The sequence below is a fragment of the Chenopodium album genome, chromosome 9 (assembly GCF_948465745.1).
Source record: "Chenopodium album chromosome 9, dcCheAlbu1.1, whole genome shotgun sequence".
NCBI lineage: Eukaryota > Viridiplantae > Streptophyta > Magnoliopsida > Caryophyllales > Amaranthaceae > Chenopodium > Chenopodium album.
This window is the reverse complement of record NC_137842.1, coordinates 67,360,813-67,371,034: the sequence shown is the minus strand read 5'-3', so window position 1 is coordinate 67,371,034 and position 10,222 is coordinate 67,360,813. Positions and strand designations below refer to the sequence as shown.

The window sequence follows — 10,222 nt, the reverse complement described above, 5'->3', positions numbered from 1 at the left end:
ATTCCGTGTGGAGAGGAAGCGTTCAACAAGCTTACCTGTCAATTCATTCCGAGAAAGGAAGAGTTGGGTTAATTCTTGGAACAATTTTGAATTGAAATAGTTTTTCTCTCTTTATGTTTCTCTTTTTGAGGAGGGGGGGGGGGGGGGGGGTGTGATATTTTAGGTCTTTATAGGCTACATAGTATAGATGTGATTATAAAATTTGCACTTCAACAGTGAATGTCTACAATTCTGTCAGCATTTCAGAATTCAACAGCTTTGTATCATACACAAGGTGGATAAAAAGAAGATACTAGAGAGTAGAAAGTGAATAAATTTAGCAATGCTGACTTAGACATACAATTTATCATACTTTACAAAATGCCCACCTTCCTTTATTGTGAAAAATGCCCACCTTCCTTTACAATAGCAAATTAAGATTAACTGCATACAATTTATCATTCTTAAAGAAGACCCTTTCTTAGAAGTAACAAGTAAGATACTGTAACTAAGATGCAAAACGTAATGCAATGCGGCATTTCCTTTGGCCACGTTGTTTTCTCCTTGTGCACCATCTCTTAGAATTATAGCAATACAAGATGTTAGGGTTCTTTTTTTTTATTATTTAAAAATAAAAAATCCCTGAAGCTCAACAGTTATGCTTGACATCAAGAATCATGCAAAACAAATTTATAACCTCTTGAAGACCAACCCACACTAAAAATATGTGCTAACCTCTTAAAGATAGGTCCATAAATTTCATCAGCAAACAAAATAAAAGGCACTGGCAGCAGTATTAACAATGACCAAAATTTTAACCTCCTCTTAATACCATGACATATTTGCGAAAAATTTATTGGATTTATTAATCAATCAATCAAAATATATACTTCCTCAGTTTTCTAATAAGTGTAATGTTTCCCTAATCTGGAAGTTGCATAATAAGTACATCACTACTAATAGAAATAATTTCTCTCTATCTCTCCTCATCACATGGGACCACTTCTTTATCTCTCTTCTCTCCAAAACAAAATTGTACTTTCCCTACATGTTGCATTTATAAAAATAAATAAAAAAAAAAAAAAATCGAGGAGGTAATACAGTACCAAGATTTCTAATTCTAACTAAATGAGGAATATATATTAAAATCAAAATATACTCCGCATGAGAAATGTTAGGATACTACAAAATCCAACCCTTTTGTTTGTCCCATTTTACATTTTGGACGTCCTTAAAAGGTTGTCCCATACTAAAAATGACCATGAAAGACTATCACATTCACTACATTTAGTCTCACCAACGTTGACTCATATCAACTCCACTCAACCAAAAACTTGGAAAATAAATTGTAAATGTTGAACATAAGGAAATAGGATACTTAGCTTAAACCTTTAAACATACTATAAATGAAAGAGATGCATCTTCCAAAAACCTCTTCTCGTTTTAGTCCTAATAACTTTCACCGGTTGCGTTGAGAAACTATAGAAATGATGATGAAAGAGAAACTTACCTCACGAGCACTATCAAATTCAGTGATTGTAGCTGTATTAAATTATTAAACCTCCCACAAAGATCCAAGAAAAAGTTGTATATTGTATTAAAATGAGGAGAAGTTTGATAAATAATACAAAGACAAGTACAACAGCAGAGGACAAGGAATCCACAACAGAAAACAATGAGTTAAATTGCGTGCCAATGATGCTTGATATTATTTAAATACATACCTCAAAAACAATCCCATAGAGCAGCCAAAGGAAAACATTTTCACTGGTATTCTCTCCTTTTTTTTTTTTTTATTATTTACTCCACTTCCTTTTTTGAAGTAAAAAAATTATTACCTCTGGCCATGGATTCCCTAAATATATCTGAAAAAACATTATCAACTGAGAATTTGTAAGATCCTCCTAATATGTACTTTCAAAATATAATTTTTTTTTTATTATAATTTTAATAATACATAATTAAGTAATGATCAAACATATTACTTATAGACTGTAAAAAAGAAAATGGAGTGAATAGTTAGATAGGACGGGAGAAATTTAACCATCCAACAAAGTGTCACAGAGTAACCGGTCATTCCTCCCTATATAAACTCAAAAAAGCCAAGCATGCCATACAATGTTTAACAAGCCACATCGGAATGAGATGGTGAGTGTGTATATCTTAAACTTCTTAGGCCATACAAATTGACAAATACGTTCATCAATAAGTTAACCTAAAGTTAAAAACGCTTAGAATGATAAAAGAGGGGGGGGGGGGGGGGGGGGAGGGACAAGTAGAAATTTCACCTAATATTAGATAATCTCTCCTTCCCTTATGGCTTATTCATAGTAGGGTTTAGCACATATATTAAGGCTATAATAGAGCAAGCCCTAGTTTATCACCATGACAAACGAAAATGCAAATCAAGTGACAATTTTTAAATTAAGTCAAACATAAATACCCATTCAACATGGCGTTTTCTTAATAAAATCAACAAGTGTAGGGCCCACATTTAATAAAAAAAGTCATCAAATTAATTACAAGTTTGCCACTTAATTTGCTTTTTTTTTTTTTTTAAACATGGTGATATACTTGGATTTTATCACCTAGAACATAAGTGGGGCATAACATGAGATTAATTGATAACTGAAACATTATTGGATCGTGGGGCTTGTTGCATACTTGAATTCTTAAAGAGAAAATGAAAATTTCACTCGAGAATCGTACCCTGAGAGTATTCCGAAATTAGAAATGTGAGCAACAATTTTGGGACATTCATATTAAGCAAGTGTAAAAACATTAAGGACAAAAGTAGTGTTTAATTGTTGTGCTTTTTTAGCCCAACTATATTTAAATTCCACAAGCCTGCAACTTAATTTGTCACTGGGCTCTCATAATGAAAAGAAAAAAAAAAAAAAAAAAAAAAAAAAAGGTGGGCTGACTGGGCTCTCATAAAGAACAAGTGGCCCACAATTGAAGTTACAATTTACGAGACACCTTCTCCTGCAGCAAGGTTAGGTGGGAAGAGGAAATAAACTACAAATTATTTGCAGTTCTGATAATTATAGTTGAACTTCCATCTCAGTACAGTTAACATGACACATTTCCGAGAGGAGGTAACATTCATGCACAAAATAGAAGCGTATATAATGAGGGGAGAAATGTATGGAGGAGAAACAACAGTAAGCATTTATGAATAATGACAAAGCCATATATCAATTGGCAAGGCTTTATGATATACAGTGGGCAAATCATATGACCTATAATGATAACCTGCAAACTCTGCAGCAAATCCTTTTCTAGGCATTTTCAAATTCAAGAGGATTGTAATATGCATCAGGGTTCTTAATAATAGGTATAAATATTATATAATTATAATGATTAAAAAAAGGACTTTCAATTTTTTTAAAAATAATTCCCAAATGCCATTCCAAAATTCCAGTAAATAATATGTACAAGCTTTTGGATTGGCTAGAAGGTCTTATCATTGCCACTGACACGATAACATGCTCAGTAAACATGGGATTGCCTCATTGTGTGAAAAAACTCGTGGTTGGATTTCATTTCATATACTAGTTGGGAAGACGACGTTATTGACTTATTTCCATGTGCTGTGTCAGAAATCTTAGAATTGATAATAATGTAAAGGACAACAAAAGGTATAATTTGCATGTCTTGGATATTTTTAACCTTACAGAATCACCCAAGTATAAGTACATAAGCCAATTGGTAAAAACTAGATTTTATTTCTTGCATATCAATGTTCTATATATACACAGCAGTGTAGGCACATTACCCTACAAAATTTCTAAACATAAACATTGTAAATAGAACTTCACTGCCTTTACTCTGTTTCTAAATCTCTCTTGATTTTAACAAAATCACAAAGTACATGGGAAGCCATTCAGTGGGAATCTGCAAGTGTGCTAGGCAAGTCACCAAAAGGGGGCCAATATTTTCCCAACAATTGTCATGTCAAGAGAAGACATCAATTCCAGTTCCTAAAGGCCATTTTGCTGTCTATGTAGGAGAGGAAGAGAAAAAGCGATTTGTAGTCCCCGTATCATATCTGAGGCATCCTCTATTTCAAGAACTACTAAAGGAGGCTGAAGAAAAGTTCGGGTACGACCATGGGATGGGAAGGCTGACAGTTCCTTGCACTGAAAATTACTTCACCAATCTTATTTCTCAGTTAAATGACTTATGACTTATGGGTCATGGTGAAAAAGTTTTCCTTTGAAGCTTCTGAAATGTTAATTTGTCTGCTTTTGTTTTCAACGGAAGCTGTATATCATAAAGAATTACCTATTTACACTATTTGCTTATCAGGTATATAGATTTTGTAGCTGGTGTAATACAATGTAAAAGATTGGTTTCTAGTGTGAAAAATGAGTCCTTTCTTCTCCATAGCAATATAGTTTTGGAAGAGGGAGTAAGTGAGATTGTGACGCGGCCACTACCCCTAACCTATCATCATATGCATAGCAAAGGTGCAACAAGCAGCCTCATACCAAGTGGCATTATAACAGGCTATTCCACTCTTATAGATTTCTGAAGGATTAAGCCACTAAAACAGTGAGATAGCAGAAGGAAATTCAAGATTATTGTATACTGGTCTTCTATTTACACAGTCAAATCCTACTTCTGAGAGAAACTAAAAGTAGTTTACTAACATTTAACTACCCAAGAAAGCCCATGCAAATTTTCAAATCACATCTTCAAGCGAAGCAAAAGGTGTATGAAAATGGCATGTACTGGTTTTTATTCGAGAAACTGAAATGAAAAGATATGTGGTTCCACTAACTTATCTGAGCCCTTTTATGCTTGGACAAGCCGAAAATGAGCTTGCTTAGTCATTCCATGGCAGTATAGCAATTCCTTGCCCTGAGGAATCTTTTATCAGCATCATAAGACCATTGGAATCCCATTGAAACATGAAGAGAAAATCAAAGGGGAGCCTCATGTCCTATAATTTTGGCAAGATAAACAACTGTTAGTATGGTACTATGTAAGCGACTTAGCAGAATACACATATACAGACATATGTATAGACTTTAAGGCTCTTCTAGGTCCTCTTAGTATCAAATGAACAACAGTCAATGTTAAATGAATATTTCAACTCAAAATGTAGACAAATATAAAATTTCAATATGGGAAAAATCTAGTTATAATATGTGTAATACACAGCTTTGAGAATTCTCTGCTTCATTTGGTTAAGAAGTTTTTCCTTTTTCATTTTCATCTTATTTTGGAGAAACTGTAGTAGTCAGAAATATTATCCAATCCAAAAGGTTTGACAAACTTTGATAATACACTTACAAAGGAAAAATTATTTGTTGCAGTGCCTATCAAATTTTAGTATGTACCCACATGTACCTTGTCTCTGGGATGACTATATTTAGAGATATTGACAAACTTTGTGGGATAAATAATTAAATACAGTACAGTTCAGCAATTGCTTGAACTAATTAGAACCTGATTTACAAAGATGTTCAAAATTCAGCCTTGGGTCAAACTGTTTCACTAAATAAACTGAACAAATTCTAAAAAAAAAAACAGATAAATTCATTTCTTATTGTGCAATAGGAAGCCAAGTCTAAAGCACCAATCATTTGGAATTAATTACTCAAGGAATATTTCAATGATTTCCAATTGAAAGTTTGTAGTGATTTTGATCAGCCTTCCTAAATAATGCTAGCTCAATAAATCCTATAATAAGTTTTATAAGCATTTTAAATATATTTTATAAGTTGTCTTCATAAACTTCCCAGAAGTTCACAAATATATGTCATTTGAAAGTTAAGATATACTCGTCAAAAAAATGTAAGCCCTATCTATCTAGTATCTACTAGGACTACTACTATCCCAAACATGAACCTGGCTAAAAATGACCTGATTACCAAATCTAGTATTCATGCTTTGCCCTTCTTTTCACTTCAAAAGGCGTTTTAAATATCATTCGATGCAAAGGGTTTAATAGCACATTAACCATCTCTTTCCCTAAATATAAATGCTCCTTTAATCTTAATCTATGCAATAATAACCATAAACTTCAAACATTTTGAACAAAGGGGGTAAAACCGTAAAATCATATCACATAATGATAGTTCTTACTTCTTAGCATCTTTTTTGCAGTTAAGTAATGCTACTAATCTAGCTTATTCATCAATCATAAATGTTTTCAGGGCACATTCAATATCAAGGTCAAAAAAAGAAAGTACTTTAGAAATTTAGAGAAATTATATCCCTAAGTCACTTTTATAAGCATACAGTTGAAAGGGTATGATACCGGCACATGCAATATATACAAAATTAGAAATTCACCGTTCACACGAAAGTCAAATTCCACTAATAAACTTAATTATTAAGCTAAACAATCATTGAGCATGTTGGTGACATTAATAGCCAGAGAATTCCAAAAGGATCATCCGCGTTGGTTAGATACAACTCTTGAGTCTTTGCAACTGGAAACAAAAGTCCATCTCATATTATAGTAATAACGGCTATAATGCTAGTATGATTTTGGCATATAAACTAGCCAGGGGATAGGCTATAATAATATACTATAATAGCGATAAAGTCTGCTCAGAAATTCCATGAGCATTTACATCTATTACATGACCAACATCAGCAAAAGCATTCTCGTCAAACTTGAAAATCGGTTTAATGATCTGTTATATTGGTCCAGGCTGGCCTTTTATTTTACAAGAGTAGCCAGATTCCTAGTAGGCTAATAATGCAAGGACATGAGGTACATCATTCACGCCTACTAATATCAATCATTAATGTTGATTAGATATGGAGAAACTATACCAAACAGCTTAAGGTTTTCACATTGCCACCACTTCCCACTCAAAAGTTTTTTATAGGACAATCTCAGATGGAAAGATGACCTACCCCCAAAAAGTTTCTAAAGGAATTATATTATCAAAATTTTGTATTGTATAACAAATTAAGTGATATCACTAACAAGAACAATAAAGTCACCAAGTTCAATAATGAAATATAGAACTCAATCTGACAGTTTGCCAAAAATTGGAAGAATTAAAATCACTCCTTGGTTAATTTTTTTCAAAAAAACATCTCATCGAATACACAGTTTCTTTTGGAACTTATTTCATTCAAGAAATTTTATTCATCCTTTTACAAGTTAATATGTATATAGCAAAATGATTAAAAAAAATAATGAACATTAAAGCTGCCTAAGAAATACAAACCTAAAGCTGGACTAGTTAGTTCACAAAATGAACTGAAACATGCCTTCCTTTCGACTTACATGGTTAGACCTCAATTAACTTCGACCATTATTTGCTATCATACTATAGTAAAAACAAACAATTGAAACAGCTATCATATAAAAGTAGTTTAAGCTAATCTAGTGACTATTGTTTCACAGCATAACTAAAGACATACTTTAACAAGTGTGGTTAATTGTTGTGAAACATGAACTGCATATACTAACTAATAAGGCAATCATTCAAGGGATAAAGGCATACATACAAGCAATTAAAAAAAAATATACAGCCAAATGAAGTCATGTGACTATCAAAAACGAGGTGGACCCATATCCATGAGTTTCCAAGCTGCCAAACTTAAGCTAGAGTTCCTATTCTCCCCTCTCTGTTCCCTCTATAAAATGCCTTTGAAACCCAAGAGCCTTATTCTAAGTACAAAGCAGCCAGCATTCAAAATATATTTTCTCTTCCTCCTTACCCAAAAACAATGGCTTTCCAGTTTCCATCCATGATCTCAAACAGCAAACAAAAAATCAAATTGCACAAAAGACGGGGAGGAGTTCCAAAAGGTCACCTTGCAGTTTATGTGGGAGCTAACAAGGAGGGAAAAAAGCGATATGTGGTGCCTTTGTCGTACTTGAGATATCCTGCATTTCAAGACCTACTTGGCCTTGCTGAGGAAGAGTTTGGATTTCATCATCCCACTGGTGGCCTTACCATTCCCTGTGACGAAGAAACATTCATATATGTCATGAACTGTCAATTAAATTTTTTCCCTTCAATTTCTTGTGAAATATTATAGAATTTCAAAAATTAGAACTCTGAAGCTTACATATAATTCTTATTCATTTTTGCTCATTTCTGCCTGCCCTAGGATCAATTCAATTTCACCACAATCAGATGGTATCTGTATATATATATACACAAGCTTATTTTCACAAGTACATTGATAATCAGAAGTAACATATTTTTGTCAAAATAAAAAATAACATATTATTAATTGTTCCATGCTCTAATGGTGACTCTGTTTTCCCTTTTGATAGATGGTAGGCTACAGATATTCCTGAAAACTAATCTCCTGGAAAGAGATCTATCTTTTCTCGCTAAGTGATGACACTGTTTTACTTCATGCATACCAAAGAACATGCAAAAAAATTGATATAAAATATAAATATAAAGCAGATTTATCATTAAATTGGTCACTTAAGATAGTTAGTATAGATCCAAATTAACTAAATTTATTAGCCCAATAAAGAATCTATGGAGTATAACATAATAACATGTCTTAAGTACACCAAGATCAAAAAATTCATATTTGACTATCATTAATGAACTACTATAGCTAACAATTTTGAAAAGTTACAGTTTTGAACTTTTGGTGTTGATAACTAGTACAAGGTGCAGAAAATATCAAGACAATGGCTAATTGGTTATGCCACATTATACTACTTCCAAAACCAGTTACGAATATTACTTCGTCAACACAATATGTCAGTTTGTATGATGAAGCGAGACTAATACAATCATTAATTACCAAGTTTTCACTTGATAACAAAACCACTACTTTAAACCTGCTCCCTCACCTAATGTACAACACGTAGTTTAGATATTTTGCTCATACTCATTATATTACCTCAAACTCCCATGTTAAATCCTTAACATGCCAACAAGCCTATGGACACTTAACCCTTCAATTTGGCTTATAATCATGGCAAATTTACATAAAAAGACAAGTATAGAACATGGACATGTATCTGAATCTGTGTTCTAGATACTTTCCTATGCTTACGTTTCTGTCAATCCAATGGGGGAAAAAAAGTAAATCTAAAAAGAAGCTCTTTAGGAAGCAGTGATTAAAATAAGATCCAAGTTTTCATATGATATATTATGATGCCACATGTTTAAAGCACCCAAAACAAATAGAACTCTTGTGCTGGCCTTGACTTACTCAGTCGTCAACCCTTGACTATACTCTCACCATTAAGCAAGAGTATACAACAAGTCTCTCACTTGTGTTGCTCTGTGCACACAATGTCACAAGCCCCTTTCGTGCTTGGCCAGCATCCTCTTCATTAAGAGATGAGTGCACTCCACATGGATCCAATGTCAAAAGACTCAGACAGTGAAACCAAGTCCAAATAACTAGGTAGCTAGACTGTCAAAAGAAAAGGTTAAGCTTGTAAGTTGGGTAATTTGGGAACAGTCGAATTCAACTATCTTCTTTATTATTTCATTTTTGGTGAGACAATTTGGTTTACAAATAGAAAATTGCATTTTAAACTCAAAATTTTTTACTTATTCTAATCGGGGTTTCAGTTAGGATGACTTTTTGCTTATGCCTCACATAATCAGTGGACAATGATCAAACTCAATACATTTTGGATAACAATACATACATCATCACCTGGCTAAGAACATTTGCGGTTCTAAATAAGCAATATTGTTTTAGGTAATGTCAAAATTAGAAACTTTCTCATTTATCAATCCATATAAGAACAGAGAACAGTGTGGACTTTGGAGAAATCAATAATTAAATCATGATGGGTCTAATTGTACAATTTCGAAGAACTATAAAAACATAATTTGAGAAATCCTTCCACAATATTTAACATAAAAAAAAATTTCAACATGAATGGAACAGAGTAGAATGAGGGGGATGACCCTCCAAATTTCAGAACTTTGAACCATTAAAATTGAAAACCATAGATATTCCAATACTACGAGTATAATTTTAAGTACAAACTAATGCAACTACGCAAGAAAGACCATATAGCAATTATAGAAGTTAACTATAAGAAAAACGCCTTCTAATCATATAAACCCATAATGATTGGACCCAAGAGCATCTTCTTTTACAATATTAGCCCAGAAAGAGAGGATCCCGCGTTGATTAGGTATATGATCAATATTCTGATGGAAATAGAGTCTATCTCATGATTTAATTATTTAGGCAAATGGCAAGGAAACTGGCAAAAGTGATGCCAATATTCTAATAGTTTTAATAAACTCCTTGACTAAGCTATATT

General features: G+C 32.9%; 1 protein-coding gene across 1 annotated transcript; it reads left to right on the top strand.

Moving 5' to 3' along the window:
- Window positions 1-7,683: 7,683 nt before the first annotated feature.
- LOC145558020 (auxin-responsive protein SAUR21-like) lies at window positions 7,684-8,307 on the top strand. Its single transcript, XM_081619176.1, has 2 exons — window positions 7,684-7,954; window positions 8,240-8,307. The coding sequence occupies exons 1-2, from the start codon at window positions 7,684-7,686 to the stop codon at window positions 8,305-8,307; spliced, it is 339 nt and encodes a 112-aa protein (XP_081475302.1).
- Window positions 8,308-10,222: the final 1,915 nt, after the last annotated feature.

Bases quoted from the DNA above. Each gene is read 5' to 3' on its own strand.
- LOC145558020 (XM_081619176.1), top strand. From the start codon at position 7,684: ATGGCTTTCCAGTTTCCATCCATGATCTCAAACAGCAAACAAAAAATC. The intron at 7,955-8,239 runs GTCAATTAAATT...CCCTTTTGATAG, and splicing joins ATTCATATATGTCATGAACT to ATGGTAGGCTACAGATATTC.